This window comes from Pinus tabuliformis, chromosome 6, assembly GCF_031772625.1.
Source record: "Pinus tabuliformis cultivar Carrire ecotype Pingquan chromosome 6, CPIR1, whole genome shotgun sequence".
NCBI classification, from domain to species: domain Eukaryota; kingdom Viridiplantae; phylum Streptophyta; class Pinopsida; order Pinales; family Pinaceae; genus Pinus; species Pinus tabuliformis.
In genome coordinates, this window is record NC_142292.1 from 1,987,999,288 (window position 1) to 1,988,018,765 (window position 19,478).

General features: G+C 38.5%; 1 protein-coding gene across 3 annotated transcripts in view; it reads left to right on the forward strand.

Annotated features, from left to right (window-relative positions):
* Window positions 1-208: 208 nt before the first annotated feature.
* Window positions 209-19,478, forward strand: part of LOC149267195 (CD2-binding protein-like protein) — a 134,683-nt gene continuing 115,413 nt past the window's right edge. Inside the window, exons 1-4 of one of the 3 annotated variants that reach the window (XR_016260651.1) lie at window positions 209-572; window positions 707-929; window positions 10,368-10,493; window positions 10,683-10,838. Coding sequence is in view for 2 of the 3 variants with exons in the window: in XM_089431881.1 (XP_089288007.1) it covers window positions 496-572; window positions 707-929; window positions 10,368-10,493; window positions 10,683-10,838 (582 nt within the window). In the remaining variant the exon portion in view is untranslated. The remainder of the gene's footprint in view (window positions 573-706; window positions 930-10,367; window positions 10,494-10,682; window positions 10,839-19,478) is intronic. The other 2 variants (XM_089431881.1, XM_089431889.1) reach the window with 2 other exon arrangements.

A 19,478-nucleotide genomic window follows, 5' to 3' on the forward strand; every position in this document is an offset into this window, starting at 1 on the left:
TAAAATAAATTACACATTATCAATTACACATACGCATAACTCACTCTTAAAATTGTATTATATTATAAACATAAAATTTGATAATCAAATACCCCGGATAAAGCATTTGTTGGTCAAACTCAAAAAATCAATTAAAAAAAATTACAAAACATTAGTTTTGATATCCCAATCCGTTGTAAGTTTGATTTGAAATTCCAACCTGTTCAAAGAGTGAGTGCATGGATAAGTATAAATACTGGAAGCTTCCCGACTGCGCCCATCAAAGTCAGTTCATCCAACAAAAATTATAAAATGAAGTACGCAGAGATGTCAGTTCATCCAACAAAAACTATAAAATGAAGTACGCAGAGATGTCAGGGCGGTTGCAAATAACGATAAAAAATCGTTGGTACACATTCGGATGCAAAGTAGCTCTGGCCATAGGCGATTGATTCTTTGACGGCAAAATTACTCTGCGCCCGGCAACAACAGGAACCAAACAAGCACACAGAGATCATGGAGCCTTCAAAAACCCGTCGCCAGAATCTCGAAGCTTGGGAGGGAGTCGACCCGGACATAGATGAAACCCCAAGGTATGTTACTACCACATAATCGTAACTTAAAAACCTCATGCAGATTTTCTGATGCCCCAAAGCCCTAATTTGGAAAACCCTTGTACAGAGTTTCTCGAGTTTGAACTAAGGGGATGCGGTTTTGATAATTGCAGGCAGAAGAAGCCGAGGTTTCCCAAGGGCAAGAAGCAGAAAACGGGAAATGAGATTGATGATGCCGAGAATGGAAGTGCGGAAGGTCCTCTTAAGGCTACGGATCCTCGATTGGCCGCTACGAGACGTGCCGCTCGACGCAGGGACAGGGCCGAGGAGTTACTGAATGCACGGGACACCTCAGTCCTCGACGACATAGGCGAAGCCGAGGAGGAATACGAGGAGGTTTGTTGATGATTATGTTTATTTTTAAACGTCCTTTAATAATTGGTCTTCAGAATTCTTAGAATAAAAATGGAGAATCGAATTTTCTTTATAACTTAATAGAAAATTTGATGATAAGGTGTTAGGTTTTTAAGATTTGGTTGATAATCTTTTATAAAGTTTCCCAGTTCATTTTTATTCCCAAGGTTCATGTTGGCTATTAAATTGACAAGCATCCTTTATGAAGGAAAATCAGCGACTACGAATAACTCAAAACTAACCGATACATACGTCGGAGTATAACAGAGCCTGTAATCCCACACAAGTATAGCTAATCACACACCGGTTATTTCTGGTATTCAATGCAAGCACATCCCAAACAATAACACAAGCTTTATAGAGGGGAAAACCTCAATAGAGAAAAAAAGAACTGCCCAATTAATAGTAATCAGAACTTATCCCAGTCGTAGCTTATTGAAGCCATCTGATAATATCCTTAGCTACGGGCACAATAAAAACTTGTCTATATCACATCTTTATCTAGGAGCCCTTTTGTGCACTCCCACTATGCATCGGTACTATTTTTGCCTATTTTTGTGGCCTTTTTGTTGGACACTAATAAAATTATCCTATAATATTCTACATTTCTTCTACTTTTATCAATGTTTAATCAAGTTTTCGAGATGGGGGACACTAGAAAAGGAAGTCATGTTTTGGGGACATGTGGAGATACTCCCAGATTTTCTGAATGTCAGGGGAAATGTTGGGGTTCACAACATAAGTGACCTTATGTAGAATCCTAATTTTATTCTGCGCTCCTTTCTCCATACAAAAAGGCAACCTTGAAAAGAAGTGTTTGGACATGCTGTCCCCATCAACTCTAGAACTTGTAAAATGACTTTTACTTGCCCTTGTTTGCTACACATAACTCTGGATTATCTTGGTGAAGTTGAGAACCATCCGAAAAACTTGTTTCTATCTAACACTTGGCAACATTGCACGTGCAAATCTTCCACCAAATCCATAGTTTGAAAAATGACTTCTGGTCTTCCCTTGTTAGAGGAGAGGTAGGGAAGCATAGAAACCTGAATGGTAGAAGATAAAGCCCCCCCCCATCCCACCCACCTGCACACACGCAATGAAAGGAGTTTTAAAGTGGCATTGTTTTTAGGCAATTTAAACTAGTCAAAAATCAACTGATCCCTAAGTTCACAAGTTGGCTCAAAACTAGAACTTGTAACTAGACTCTTGGAAATTGTTGAAAAACTATGGACAAATTTTCTCTAACTCCAAACAAAATTTGACTCTAGCCCACCTATTCAATTTCAGGTGGGCTAGATTTACGACTATGCAATCTCTCCTCCCCTCATAACAATTTTACAATTATAACAATTGCAATGCCCCTTATAAAACCATTTAACACAAACTATCTTCAATGTGATTCTATCACTTGACCTCTTTATTACAAATATTTTTAAAACCAATCATTGGTGATCAAGACAAACTAGGCTATAAAGACTTTATTAAGGCTAGCTAAGCTACGAAGATTTTGTCAAGAGCAACTAGGTTTCGAACTTTCTTTTACGTTTTGGTTCAGTAGGCTTTGTAAAGTTCCAAAACCTTAAACCAATATGTCTAGATCGTTATATCTGAAGCCTCTTTGAAGTTTGCATAACTACCATAGGGCTTGGTTGACTCAAATCATGTTAGTGTACTTCTAAAAGGTTTTAAATATGCTTCTTATCTCAAATATGGGACACTAATGTTACAGTATTACATCAAAAGAAGGATTTATTTTGGTAGATGAAAAGAACTTCGATACCATTTTCTTTGTAATTCAATGCATATTTAGGATTATCACCTATTAGAACTTACGCTCTACATGATCTGTGAATCTCGGGCTTTCATATATATTTTTATGTTTGATTAGGAATACTCATGCCTCACACTTTGCTTTTGAATGCATAAATAATTCCAATCTCATGCATCAATGTGTTACCATCTCAATCCGTGCTTCTTGATTCTCAAAACCAATGCTGCAATTATCTAATCACATGCAATCAAAACAATATCACTAACAAGAAAGAAGGCACCAACGAAACATCTTTATCACCTCTAGCATGATGAACATAACTAAATATAGAGGGAATCTTGTTGTGATGTATGCCCACATGAAACATGACTCTAAATGTGAATTTGATTGGCAAAACTCATATCCATCATTTGATGAAAATGGATGGTTCCCCATCCCATTATTTAGGTATAACTTGTGGTCCAATGGTTATGCTTGGAGGCCATATTTTAGTTGGTCTCGTTTCTACACCAAGTTTAGATCTTTGGAGATTCTACCTCTAGGAGGGATTGATATCCCTAGGTAGCTATTTGTTTGTTAGAGAACATTGCCTTAATCAACCCTCTAGGTGGGGTCTTCTATTGGTTCTTAGTGGTTGGATTCTGACCTAAGTACCAATACATTGACCATATTCTTACACTTTGGGCCATTATTGAGGAGGAAAGACATTGGTCTTTGAAATTCTATTGTTGTTTTGTAGACTTTTGGAAAGCTTTTTACTCTGCCACTCACAAGGCTTTATTCTAGAGACTCAGAGATATTGGTATATTAGATACTTCATTGACTACTTTCATGCACCTTTACAAGTAAGTTATGGGTCGTCTTTGAACAACTTATGGATTATCAAATTTTATCAGGAGCACCATTGGGGTTAAACAAGGTTGTCCCTTGTCCCTCACATCGTTTGGGATCTATATTGATGAGCTAGAGTCCTTTCAGCATGAATACATCCATGAGGGAGATGGTTGTCTACTTCGCCATGTCTTGATACCTACCCTTCTTTTCGTTGATGACGTGGTTCTTCTAGCCTCCTCCCTTGAGCAGTTACAAAGACAGTTGGATGCCCTTGCCCTCTTTTGTGACATTCGACAACTAACAACCAATTTGGGTGAAACGAAGGTCACAATCTTCAATGTATTGAAGAAGACAGTCTTTGATCACCACTTCTTCGGAGGGAAGGGGATTGAGATCACTTGTTGGGTCAAGAGGCGCATTTTACAGCCCAATATGAGAGCGATTTGTGTTTTTTTCCATGCTCAACATGGAGTTGACACGTGATCTTTTATTAATATTACAACCCAGTATGAAGGAGATGTGGTCAAAATAGTTCACTTTCACTCATGGAGCCATAAATAAAATATTCGATATCTATGTTAATAATATAATTTCTTTAGAGAGATAAAAGAATTAAAAGGAAAAAAATGAAAAATAAAATCTTATATTTGCCTTCTAATTTTCTAAATATTCAATATAGAACTTAAAAAAATTATTGGAATATCCATGTTAATTAATATATTTCATTATGAACTTTATTATGGATCACAAAAGCCTTTTCTCAATTCATTATGGATCACAGAAGCCTGAATACAGAAACTTTATTATGGTCTATATATATATATTGACCATAATAAAATATCTCAATGTTGGGTGTGGAGCCTGATTATCTTCTGTATTCAAAGGTATTGCCACATTGGACCCCAGTTTGAAATGGGGCGGCAACACCGCCCGAAAAATATTCGCTGTAGGGGGGGTCCAGGGGGGGCGACTGTGACCTTTGGGGAGCTTCCCCCTGGCGGGGGGTTTCGGGGGCAGTGCCCCCGAAGCTAAGAATAGATGTAAAATTGCCTTGTAAAAATATAGTAATTTCTAGTCAATTTGGGCCGTTCATTAGGTGGAGATCTGACGATAGAAGTTATGTTAAATTTAGGGTTTTTTGCCCTAGAAGGCAACCCCCTCACTATATATGAGGAAATTGTATTGCGTCTATGTAGATCTGTATTTGAGTGAGAAAGAGAGAGGAGATTGAGAGCGAAGAGGGTGTTACAACGGATCTGCTGTAGGTTGTATCTCTTCAGTTCGCTGGATAATATAAAAGGAAGGATTGGTTGTTTCTCTGTGGATGTAGCCCAAACTGGGTGAACCACGTATATCTGTGTCTCTCTTGTTTTATACGTTTTCTCTGTTTATATTTCTGCAATATTTTATGTGTTCCATTGCTTCGTAATATATAATTTTCTAACACTCAATGCCCAAAAATAAGTAATTAAAACTAAAAAACCTTTGTTACTTTATAATAAACAATAATTCACTCAATGCTTAACATAAAATTTATCTGTGGCATTCAAAAAATATTATTATTAATAAATGGTATATATCTATATAAAACAAACATAGATCGAGGATTGATAAAAGGCCAAGTTTCAAATCTTGCACTGTAAAAGAGGTTTGCATATCAAAAGATTTGATCCTTGTTGGCGCTTGGTAGATTCGTGGTTGAGATGGATCTATACTAGTAGATACACCTACTTGGGGGTACTCTTCATGGGCCCTCATTTCAGATTACACCATGCACTATAGCCCTGAGTTAGCAAAGGATATTGTTCCCTTGCTCTTCTTGAGAGGCGATGTTTCTAGAACCACTTACAGGACATATTGTCCAATATGTCACTCCTGAATGCTCTAGTTTAACCCACTTTTTTGTATGGTTTTGAGGTTACGTTTTAGGCCTAGGGTTATTAGAGTCAAATTGGTCTTTAGCAGAGAGAGTTGAGATCACCCTTCTTCGCTGCATCAATAGGTGCAAGCAGTTAGTCTCTTAACCCACCATTCTTGCAGAGTTTGGAATTTATCCCTTTTGGCACGAGACAGTGTTTGGCCTTGTCTCTCTCATGCATCGCATTTAGAGCCTAGTCGATACTACAAAGGGAGGAGATCGATATCCATACTTGGCCTACTGCTCATTGGAGTCCATTGTGTCCACTAGTTCTTTGGTTCATCCTTGATGTTGGTACACTGGTGTCCCATAGTTTCTAGCATCCATTAGCATTATGATTAATTGCCTCCCCCTTTTAGATATTCCTTGGATGCATCTGGTCACCTTCTACCTATGCGATAGGAGCCGAACATGATCATCAAAAAGAGCATTTATAGGCAATATGCGAGGGTCACTTGGATCAACCCCCAGGGTGGGTTACGACCCCAAAGACTTTTGCATTAATTCAAAAAAGTATACAAGAGAGTTTGAGAGCTTAGTACACGATCCAGAGATTGGATGGATCAATTGACAAATGACCTCCTATTTAAAGATAAATCTTCCAACGACTAGTTCAAGTGATCCTTGTCAAAGCAATTTCGGTTGTTGATGAGGATTAAAATTTCTTTTAATCTCATCCGTCAAAATTTTAAGTTCTTGAGGAAATTCGAATTTTTCAATTAAATGCATTTTAATTAACTCAAAATTTTTTTCCTCAAAAATTTGACTTTGACCTAAACCCCAGGGACCAAAGGCTTAAAATTTAGCAAAATAATTAATTTACTTTAGTCTTGGGACCTTTTAAAATTTGAATTTTAAGGACCAACGAATTTTGCTTTTGGAAAATTTAAATTTACCTAGGAGCTAGAATTAATTAAATTTCTGGCTTAGGATTTTAATTAATTTTTGGCCAAAAAATTTAATTAATTAACCTATGAGGGGATAATTTTATTTTTCTAGCCTTCAAGACACTTTACATCATTATTTTCATATCTTTTACATCATAAGGGGGAAAACCCATCTGAAAAAGACCCTCACAGACTACCCATTTATGCAACACAAATATAATCCAATAGACCAAACAATTTGTAATAAAATAACCTAACCAAATAGTTAGAATTATTTCCAAATCACTTTAACATAGACTTGATCTATAACACTAGGACTCGCCTAAGATCCCAGTGATAAAATCCATTCCAGCTTTGGGGTAAGGTTGAAAGAAAACTCTGTCGACCATTCGAGAATGGATCAGTGAGACAAAAAACCTCCCGGAATGTAGATCATCACTAGAAAAGTAAGTTTACCTAGGCAATTACATACATGACACGGATCTGCTGAGATTATTTACATTATACACATGCAGAATGGGTTTACATTATACATGATGATCATGTTGATGATGATCGCTGAACGACATGGACATGTCGATTGGGTGCTATTCCTTTTGCAAAGAAAGGGGGTGTACTTCTATGGGTCGTTGACACGTAGTGGTCAACATGCTGCAACTCTCTCTGCGCTGCCAGGGACTCTACTGCACTCTAGCACTCTCTGCCGCTCCATCCGCATCCGCTTCTATTGACATCCACCATCCTGCGACTGTCTCTTTGGGGCTCCTGTAGCCGGATATGATCCAAGAATTTGGGTACCTTAAGGATCCTTCCCCACATCTCCTGTAGTTCTCATGACTACAACTTGATGTCTCCCCACCTCTTCTCTAGAGGTACATGAGCACTCATGGCACAATCGTCATCATCCTCTACCTCCTTTTTCAGCCTTCGCTGGTGCTGCCTTGGAGTCAGATGCCTCTCCCTTATTCTTCTTCCTAGGACACTGGGTTGCATAATGGCTCAGTGCCCCACAGTTGAAGCACTTAATCTTTGAGAGGTCCTTTTCCTTCCTCTTCCCTTGCTACCCCGTAGATGCTAGAGTCGCATCCTCTTCCTCCTCTTTCTTGACCCAGGCTCCTTTGCCACTACTTCCTACCTGGGTTAGCCGTCTGATCTCTTCTTGGCGAAGAGCTGCCCACAGTTCTTCCCAATCTGAAAGATTCGCTCTGCTCAAAATGCTTTGGACGAATGCCTCCCATTCCTCGGAGACTGTGTTCAGGGCGGTCCTCACCATCAACTCCTGATCTGGCGTGGCCCCTATGGAATTCAGTTGGTCCCAAATCTCCTGCAACCTATTGAGGAAGTGATCTACCTGCTGCCCCTTCTGCATTTGATACGACCGCAGTTGATTCTCTAGTAGCATCTTCCTTTGCACGGAAGCGCCTTGATACAATGTCGTTAAGGTGTCCCACATTTCCTTTGCCGTTTTCTTCTCGGCAATATACTAAAATATATGATCCTTGACCCCATCAAGGATTATGCACTTTGCCTTGGCCATCGCATCCTCGTACTTTTCGATATCAGCTGGGTCAACTGGGATAGCCACGGTTCTCAAGGCCAAGGCCTTGATGCGATGTCTATCTAGAACAGACTGGATCTTAGCCTTCCATATCACAAAGTTGGATGCCCCGTCCAGCCTGTCCCGATCCCTTAGTCCGTTCATGGCCATCTCTGCTCTTTTTCTCGACTCCTCTGAGTCTTTACTTCCCTTTTGGAAGTCTTCTCTTAGTCTCCCTTTGGGTCTCGATTTCCCTCTTGGAAATCCTTCTGCCAACAGTCGAATCGCATCCCTATGATCTCCTTTGCTCCTGCTACACTGATATGGATTTCTTTGGCTAGAAATCCGCCTAGGTAGCGACTTCCTTCTACCTTGGCTTTGTCCCGTTCGATACTGTTCTCTGCCTCAACAACAACAACACCCCACTAGCTTCACACTCTACAATCTGCCCACAGCTTCCTAATGCCCCAACAATTCAAGAACTGAGCCTCTAGGCTCTGCGCAATCTCGACAATGGCGGAATCGCTCCACTAGCCAACTGCGTCACTCCTGCTTGGATGAGCATGACGATGTGGCTCTTCGTGAGCCTCTTCTGCCTCTATCTGCTTCTGTGCCGGCCCCTTCTCTGACTCGAATTGATGACGCTGGCCATCTGCGTCAACCCTTCTCTGCTACTTTATTCTTAGGAACAACTTTTGTCACTCGGGACAACTGTTTTTGTTGCAAATTCTCTGACTGAGCTAGTGCCTTCAGCTCTCTTGTGATCTGCAATGCTTTGATACCATGTTGAAATTTCTAAGTCTAACTCGTTAGAAATTTTTTTGCGCTTATCTGGTTTATTTCTCCTACTTGTTAATTACTGAACAAGTTATTTAACCATATAAACACTGAAATAAACACAATTCAGTCTCAACCATTTATAGATCAACAACTGAAAGAAATTGACAAACACACAAGGACACTGTTATTTTTGGACAATCATCCCTGGAAAAACCCAACTTGGGAAAACCGTTGCAACAGTTCTGAGGGTTTTATTATTATGCAACTTTTCTGAGTACAACTGGGTGCCAAACTCACTTTGGAAGCAGATATTCTAAAAGTCTGCTCCATGAAACCCTCTCCAATGCCTCTTTGAGGCACTGCGTCAGCCCTCTTGGCCTCTGCGTCAGCCTGAAACCCTCTGCGTCAGCCCTCTGAGGCTCTGCGCAACCTCTTTGGCCCTCTGCCTCACTTCTGCAGTCTCTGCGTGGCTCACGCTGGCCCTCTGCGCAGTCCCTGCTGGCCTCTACGTGGCTTCCTTTGGCTTTGCGTCTGCCTCTCTGCCTCTGCGCTGGTCTTCCGACACTATCTCTGTCTCTCTCTGCCATGCACTCACTGCCCTCGCTGCAACTGATCACTAGTCTGATTTCTCTTAGCAAATCCCGCTCTAGAAAATCAAACTGACTTTACTTTGGTGTATCTCCAACTGACTCTCAAGCCTCCTCTTATACTTTTTCTGTTGAGTCTTCAACGATCGAGACTATATCTCTAATCAACGGCTAAGATTGCATTTGGCTTGATCCATGTGATTTAGAACCTTCTAACCCAGTTTTATATTAATACCCACTAATATTTTTATTTTCTTAAGTTTAGACTTAGGAACCCATTAAAAATATTAATTATTTTAATATCTCTTTCACCGGGCAGAATTTTCCCAAACCATTTTTGGGTCTTGGAGATCTCATGTGCTTTAGCCTCTCCACCAATTTTTTATGGCTAGAGCACATCCGATGCTACCCCAAATCAACAATTGGTGGATCTGTTGACTGTTGAGCTTTGAAGTTATACTGTGTGTTTTCTGTGAAATGAAATATTTCATGACTGAAAGTAAACTGGTTCATGTAGAAGGGATATACATGTAGGACATTTTGATACAATCTTGTTTAAATGATTTGTGTTGAAATGAAATATGTGTTCAAGATTTTCCTGATTGATAGTAAACTGGTTCATGTAGCAGTAGGGCACTTTGATATAATCTCGTTTAAATGATTTGCATAGGACTTTAATAGCACAACTTATGGAAGTAGGGCTATATAATTCAATGTGAGATTGTGAGCCTTGAGTGTTTAAATGCTTTAATAACTGCAATATGTATTGGACATTTGAGTTTGGCTCTTGGCATGAAGCTTTGCATGTTTCCGATACTCCAATAAATAACTTTGTGGCTGTAATAGTTCAACATTTATTGAAATACTATGGCAATAAGCAGATGCAAGTATATTTCCAGTTCATGGATCGGACTCTTTCACTGATTATTAGGAAACGGGCAGTTAAATGATTTTAAACCAGTATTTTATTTTCTGTTTTTTCTATTGAATGTACATGCTGAAAATATTCATTGTTGAGAACAAGTCATAATATTACAATGTTATAAATGGAGTTTTATTTTTGCATGACAAGTGCACTTTTATTACGGGTGAGAGTTTTGCAGGACGAGGAGAATCTGGAGGATGATGGGATCAAAATTGAGCCATTCAATTTGAAACAAGAGAGAGAGGAGGGTTATTTCGATTCAGAAGGGAACTATGTGGAGTATGGAAATGGCAATGATATTAAGGTCTTTTCTACAATATTTCTATAATATGGCTTCTTCTAAGTTATATTGATTACTGCCATTGTTTTTGAGGGAATCATGTATTTGTTACTTATGCCTCATACGTGGAATAAAATATTTTGCTATGCTGTATTTCATGATTATTTACTTTTCTATTGATGAAATGTGCAATATGTTACATGTGTGAACTAGGATGCTTGGCTTGATAGCGTGGAGGTGGACAGTCGTTTTGCAGAGGAGCACTTGAAACAATCTATTCAAGAAAGTGAAGATGATGATGATCTTTCACCTGAAGAAATAAGTAAAATCAAGAGGCGTATAGCTAATGCACTTCAACCTGGAGAAACAGTATAGTTTTTTTTTTCCTATTCTTTCTAATTATTCTCTTTCATTGCAAGTCAAAAGGAGTACAGATAAAATGCATTGAAAACATTATATCCAGTACCTTCATCATTCTTGTTTTATTACAAGATTAACTATTTAATGGCATATTTAACTTTACTTTTGAATTTGTCTTCCCTTGTTTGAATCTGTTTAGAATCATTCTCCTGAATTCTGCCTATTTATTATCTCTCGTTCTTTTTTTCTGCTTTAAACACAAAACTTAACTACACGCGGTTGTCTCTCACATGTACAGACATTTGTGCATTAATTAAAGAGCCAAGTGGATGAAATGCCTTCATATCTTCAGGAAATCAAAGGGATGCTTGAGTTACTGGGACTCAGAAGTACAATCTAGTAGTGAGATACAGAAGTGCCAAAACATCTCCTATAAATTAGAAGGTAAAAGCATAAAATGAATGAAACTATAAGCTAAACTACCATGAGAAAACTTTAAAAGTAACCAAAATTATAACCCTAGATATAAACATAATACAAGTCACAACATCATGAGTAGGTGCAGAATAGGAGGTGGAGGAGGAAGTCTTTATGCCACATCAGAAATAGAAGTGGAATGGGGAGTGGATGAGGAATATTGCGAAAAACTAGAATGTTATAACTCCAGTTTAATTAGTGATGATGCCTATAAAAATGGGGAAAAGATTTGCCAGAGAGACCTTATAGTTGGCCAAAGTGAAATTGCAGTTGCTGCTTGTAAAAGGTGATAAGTGGAAGGTGCAAGTTAGCAGATAATAAGATAAGATAAGATCATTTTATTATTATCCCACAAATGAACACAAAAGTAGGTAAATGGGACTGAAGAAGAGTACAATTAATATGAATACAATGTGGGAGTGCAAGCACAGCTCGTAGAAAATAATGCTGAAAATAACATAAGGAAAGAAAGAAACAAATGGTAGTGCTGCTGCAACCCACACATAAAAGACCATGGCAGTGGGCACGATACAAAATAATCAATAGCCTAGCCTCCCAAGAAAGAATGAGTGAGATAGGAAGATCTAGCAAGGGAGCAAAAGATGTGAAGGGCGCTTCAGTCTGATGACTGATGGTAAGAGAGGCAAACTTCTTAATTTCGGAACCCAGCAAGCTTGCAATTAATGCCTAGCAGACTTATGTCTATTGAATAAAAACAAAGCTGAAGTCTTATCATAAACAAAATATATTCAGCAGAATCACGTTAAATTAACCAATCTTATATAGACGTGTGCACACCAATTACTGCCCAATCAACAGCTCTTTATTTTATTAATCAGAACTTACTTGGGTTCCCTTACTAGGAAAATGGCCTAAACTGAGGAATATACATATAACAATCTGAATCAGATCCAGCAGATCAAGCCCTAGACTTATCTGATCTAGATCTCCTCGTCGCCCTCTTGGCACCTTCCTCAGACCCAACACACTAGTGTAGGATTCCTTCTCCAACCACCACTGAAATGCCTCTCTCACTGCCTTGTGCTCCTGTGTGTTCCTCTCTGACTGCCTTGTGCTCATGTGTGTTGTTGTGTCTTTTCCCTTGGCCTAGCCCTTCTTTTGTAAGGTTCAATTATGACTGAATCCACAACCCTAAACTCCAAATGTGATTAATCACTGGGATTAGATCTTGCCTCACTTGAGATCGATGGTTGAGATTCATTTTATATACTAATGCAAATAACCTTTTTCATTGGATTAGATTAAACTCACATTTATTTATTTATTTTTTAATGTATATAAAAGAAATTACTAAGGTTCAAGGGTGCATTAGGCAGCTTTTCAGTGCCGAGACTCCTAGGCCTATGTAGGAGTGTCTGCCTGAGCTATAAGCATCAACGTAGCTAGGCATTGGTTCACTATGGAAGCCCCTTGGAACCAACAGTTGGTACAGCCATATGATTCTTGAGGCACTGTAGGAGTGAGAGATACTCCTAGCATCAGAGGTCAAAATAAAAAAAACTCTGAATAGATCTTTCGCTGCTCGTATGGAATTGAGAGGTAATCGGATAGGTCAGGGGTGCCTTTGCTTTGGAACTGTTAGGAGCTGGTCACTTTGATGCTCTAACGACATGTGAATTGAAACGAACAAAGTTCATTCTTCAAGTTAAATACTCTAGAAAACTTGGAATATGTAGATCTCCATTTAGGATAGAAGCATATATATTAAATGTATGAGTAAGAATGATGATACAATTGGGAGAGAGAGCCCTATATATATAGTTAGGAAGTACCCTTTCATGAAGAGTCATGTCTGTAGAAACCAATGTTTTAAAAATTGGAATTGGTGACCGGACTGGTCCACCTAATGAACCGAGTTTCAAACCGGAACTGGTCAGTTCTAAACAAACTGGTTTAAGGAAAAAACATTAAATAACTAAATTTTAATGAAAAAAACTATTTTTAAGATTTAAAACAATGATTCCAAGCCAATAGAGACAAAATATGCAAAGATTGCTCATTTATATACTACCATGTAAAGGTGAATATATCAAATTGGCACCGAGTGCAATACATATCATCGAAAAAATACATAAGCAATGAGGCTCTAAATGGCCTCTAGAGTGCAAAAACAAAGCCTACAAACTATGGGGCCACTGACCTACTACAAGTCTACATATATGATAATAGTGATCAGCATTATCACTTGAAACTTCTCATGAGTCATCATGATCAAACTCAGTTGGTTGAGTCTCGACTCCCAAACTTTGCAACTGCTTGAGTCAGAAACTTCTCTATTGGTTCAGTGACTTGAGTCTCAAACTTCTGAAGGTATCCTGCCCTAAAATGCTCTATTAAGTCATTTGGTGCTCCACATGGCTTTACATGGCCTCCTATCCCAACCAAGTGTTGCTTGAACCTGTTAATACCCCCACAATAGATTTTTGGCAATATTTGAAGATCATTTTGCCATCATTCATATCACAATGAGCCCATGCAGTATCCTTGGCTTTTGGAGGCATGATGACTACTAATTAGCTTAAACTCTTTGCTGTTCCACTACTCCAGCAAAAACTCAACACTCTCCAAGCTCTCAATTAAACTCACAAAAACTCCAAATGAGATGTGTGAGACAAATGATGGGGTTGAGCTCCTTTTAAAGGCCCGGAGAGGGTGCTTTTGGAGGGAAAGAACCCTTATTTTCCCTCCAAAACACCCTACAAACTTTGGAAAACCGTGTTGCGTGGGTCCTTCGCAGCCTTGGCAGCTAACGACCGATTTAGGATGGAATCGACCGGTTAGGACCGTTTTTTTTCCCTTTTTTGGGCGAAATGAAGGGTCAAACCGGGTTTTCGTGTTGGTTTGACCCGGTGGGCTAGCTAACTGGCCGGTTTGACTAGTTAGTTGTTCAAACCAACCGATTTTTAAAACATTGGTAGAAACTAGTGTAACATGAATCACCGAGTGATCGCGATTACTTGTGAGCATAAATCGGCTCGGCATACAAAAGTCTCGAGTCAAAACTCTGTGAGTCAAACTCGCGTTGACCGAGTTTGACTCGTGGTCAACGCCAGTTTGACTCGTGAGTCTGTGATTGCGGCGAGCTTCTTGTGTTTTTGGCGATTTATGATTTCGTTTAGGGTTGCTGTCGCCGGTTTCTAAAACGTTAAGTCGCTCGAAAATGTTAAAGCAGAAGGGTTCGCTGCTGCCAGTTTCTAAAACGTTAAAGCTGTTTCAGGTTTGCAGAGACGCCGCATTCCATAGAGATGCTGTTTTCCAAACTTTGCACAAACGCCGCATTCCACAGACGATGTTTTCTAGACTTTGCTAGGATGCCGCATTTAGGTTTTCCACGGGCTTTGCAAAGACGCTGAGACGGGCGACGAGTGAACATCCATTTAACTGTAATGCTAGCTTCTTGTCTTCATGTGTTTTAACTATTATCAAACATAATGGAAAGCATTGCATACTTTTGACTAGAATCATACATGAAAATTTGTTTTATTGAAATATAGGAAAACACATAAATTATCACGCTTGCATATACATCATTTGAGTCTCCATGGATTAAGCACATATTCGAATGGGCCTATGCAAAAATGTGCAGGCATGAGCTTCATGCTTGTTTAGAGCGATGGTGATCAAATTACCTGATATCATGTTATGAATAGCTAATATTCCCAAAAGAAGATGCCACCCTCTTCGATGAGAAGTGAAATTAGAGTGGCTAAAGCTAAAGCAACAACTTTTGAAATAACAGAAAGAAAAGTAATTGAAGTGGAAGAGTTTGAGGAGGATCACTCACTCCTTTCAGTGATTCAGAATTGTGCATGAGACGATAATCTTGCATGGGTTTTCTTATCCATCTCATTATTTCTTTTAATAATGACAATCAATTGGGCTTAAGTCCTAAGATAACAGTTAAAACATAATAAGGGCTGTCATAAGCAAGAATTTGGTGGGGCTTTAGAAATTCAAGGATTCATTGAAGTTAGGTCAGTAGTAAATTTTATTGCATTAATTGATCCACCAGTTAAAGGAATTGTGGATCCATGGAAGAGTAAATGAGCCGTTGAGAAACCAATAGCATTGGTTTCCCTCTCAAAATTGGTATATCTAGCACACCTTTAGTCAACAAACTTTGCAAACCTGCGATTTTCACATTTGAGCTCTAACTAGTAAACAATTTTTTGCCATGATGTCGTAAGCCACATTGAGTAAGGTAATTGGCCTCCAATCATCAAGAGTATCCTTGTCTATGTTTTTGAGGTTGAATTTGATCAACCCTTAGTTAAGTGATTTAGGTTAAGTGATTTAGACAATTGATTGAAAATGAAGATCTTAGTTGCTAGTTGACAAAAGTCATTGTTAGTCATGTCCCACATGGCCTTGTATAACTCACAATAAAGGGCATCTAGCACTAAGAGCTTAAGAAAGCCCTTCTTTCAAATAATCCTTGCGCGACTTGCCCTAGTGGCCAAGAGAGACCTTACAAGGAATAACCTTACAACAATTATTCCTAGCGTCGACTATACTATCTGTCAAAGAATAAGGAGAAAAGATATAATGAAAATGCAACTTGAACAAACCTCTTATGTTAGTTGGATCATCTACAAGAGAACAAGCCTCACGATGCAAAGGACATTGTCTTGCCAATTTCTTTTCAAGAACTAAGCTCTCATCTACCTCTTGAATCCACTACAATCAAGAAAAAACCCAAGTAGCCTTGGCAATATATAGTATATACTCCCCCTTACAAACCACCATCTCCAACCACACAACATCCTCTTGAAGGGATACATTATGGAGATCCTCTTCAAGGAAAATGCACACCTTCTTAGGTCTATGTTGAACCTCCTACAACTGTAAATGAGGACATTCGACTTTTTCTCTCTTGTAAGCCATCCTCCTACCTCACTCTCATTAGTTTGATAGTATGGAATCTGGATATAGCGTCTTCCCACCAAAGAATCCAAAGGCCTTGGAGGAAAGATTCCAAAGCCTTTCAACAAGGGCTCCTGAGTCCAAATGAGACACATTCAACTTAGGTAAAGTCGATGGTGTTGAATCCCATGAGTTACCACCAAAATGAGAGTCTAACTAGGAAGATGATTAGACCCTGTAACATCCCACCAACACATCAATTGGAAGATGCCTACTCTAAAATGAAATGTCCTTGGGTCATATATCCTCTCAAGTCTTGCCTACATCCTATCATGACCCTGCCCAAAATTGGTCCAAGTGAACCAACCATGGCACTGCCATAATCAACCCCACTTTGTTTCCAATTGGAGTCAAAAACCTGTAGTCTCATTGTATGTCTAGACCATGCTTGCTGCTCAGCTCCAGTAATAATATTTCCAACTCTAACATTATTATCACCCTCCCACTCTTCCATGTTAAAATCACTACCAACAATTTAGTCAGCTGGAAGAGAGGTTCATCTAGTCCCAAAGTTGACCACGTTTTGAACTAAGGTTGGGAGGATTCAACACAAAAAGATAATAAGATATTTTTAACCATGAGCGTGACCCAAACACATTTATCCTTAGGTTATGATCCATGCACCACCACAAAGTTCTGCAAATAGGGAGAAAAAGTTATCACAACACCCATGCTCCCTTGGCAATGATCAAAGGACCAGAATGGGCCACTCCAACAATAATTCATCCAAATCCGAAGCTCAAATCCTATTGATTTAACCTCTTGAAGGAAAATCACGACACCATGAACATTTTGCTTTTACTAAGGACCATCATCCCCTGCACATTCCGAGATAGAAGACAGAGCTTCATTCCAAAGGAATATGGAGCCCTGAACTACTAAACTTGTTATCTATTTCAAACCCCTCCCAAGGTTTGGGTCTGTCTATTCGACAAGCACACCATCACATCCCAGCATGGCTTCATCTGTGGATTAGTGCTGGACTCCTTGAGTCTCAGCTTGGCTTGTCCCTATGGCCACCTAGCATCAATCTCCATATTGTTTGAAACTACATCGACACTCTCCCACTGATTCACAGTGTCAGAGGGTTACTGTGATTGCACAATCACCATAGAAGAACTGTGAAACCAATGAATATGCTATATCACTAGTCCACTAGGAGCCTGCAAAGATGAAGTACCAACTGTGCCTGCACTCCTTTACATGACTATTCTTAAGTAGATAAAGATAAGATAACATAAGTTTATTAGTGTCTAAAGAATGATCGCAATTTAAGTCACATGGTTTGGCGCTTTTTCTGGAAGAAATTCGAAATTCCATGAATTCATAACTGCACAAAAAAATCATGTAAAATTTGCTGAATATTAAGAGGAGGGTTAGATACGTAAATAATTTTTGAGCGGACAGGCTCATTCTACAACCCAGTATGAAGGTGATGTGTAAGTATGTCCATCTCTCATAAAGTAAAAATAAAATATTCTCTAAATAGAAAAACAATGTCGGCTATAATAAAAAAGAAAAAAAATCATATGCTATGCATGTTTAATTAGTTGTCCGTATGATCTAATATAATTTCATGTAAAGTAATTAAAAATTAAAAAAAATGTGAGTAAGATGTTTAAACCTTATATTTTTCAAAAATATTGTAACACGTGATATCAACTTCATATATATATATACATATTTATAATGTTGTATAGAGTAAAATATATAATTTGAACTATTAATAAAATATTTTAATATGAATTAATATTAGTACACATGTTATGCAATCTCTATAATATTCAAAAATTCAATTTAAACAATAAAATATTACACATTGTTTTTTTCACTCAAAAATAAAATTGCACCTAAAGAAATTTGATCCCTCTCGGCTCATGTTAGATCCATGCTGGTAGTACTAGTTATGCATTCCTCAGTGTAACCTCTGTTGTCTGCATTTTGCTAAAATAAACCTTTGCCTTGCTCTGTTGTGGGCAGTCTGCTGAAATGAATGTCTGGCTTGCTCTGTTGTTGAAAGTCTGAAAATGGCTGAATGGATACATTTCCTTGCTGGAATGTTGGGATGCATACTCATTGGTTGAAATGAAATATGGACCCCTGTCCCCGGTTGAATTGAAGACATGTCCTTATTGCTGGTTTAATGTATACTTGCAGTAGGTTAAAATGCTTATTGGTTGCTCTTGCTGGTCAAAAACCCAGGGTTGTCATCGGCTTGTTAATTTGTTGCTCGTCACCTTATTACCTGTAGGTTTTCAAACCTTGGAAAAATGGCAAGGAATTACTTGGTTTGTTCTAGAATCTTATTTCTGATGTTTGAAATAATACACACACACATATAATTGAATTGCATATGTTAATATATTTTTAGTTCTCATTTTATGGTGAATTTTATTGTTGTCAAATTTAAACATAACCCATGTGACAGATCACTATAAATTTGTCAATTGTGTTCAATTTGTACATCCAATATAAATACATATTGTGGTAGTCCAAAAGCAGCTCCTGTTAGTGTTTTATCAAAAACAGATTAAAAAGGACTATATATCTAGCTAAAAAATAGTACAAAAGTACATACAAAGTGCCAGAAAGAAAGATATGACAATATAAAAGACTCAAAGAGGATGTCGAGGTTTGCTGAACTAGAGGCCAAAGCTGAAGTCGAGTAAGGGGGAGAGAGGAAGACTATTCAGCTGAGTCATCAATTAATATGAAGGGGCTGATCTACTGTTTCATAATGTCATTTGGAGAGTACTTGGGGTCAAGGGGCTTGCTTGTGTGATCCTGGAAGCAGCACTTCAGTGAGTAGGTTTACAAGTCCTAAGATCCAAGGCATGGGAAACCGGAACTCAGTGATGTGACTGGGATACTTGTATCTTCTTTCGCGAAGGCTTATTGCTCTTTTAGATTAGCCTTCATAGTGCACATTGCTGCAGTTATCTGGAATGACTCTGGATACAAAATTGTATGAAACATCACAAACTATTATTTTTGATTTTGTCACTCTGTGATTTGGCTTTCAAAATGTGTGCAACAAAGATGACTGTCTGCCGGGTTGGAAAAATCCTCTTCATTGATTTCCCATCATAATGCTGAGTAGTGGAATAAAATGATCTTCAATGTTTTCAGATCTTATTCTCTGAGTTTCTTGACTGTATGACTCTAACCAAGCTCTGTGTTTAGCATTATTATATGTTCAAACTTGTCTCTTATGTTTCTCCCACAATT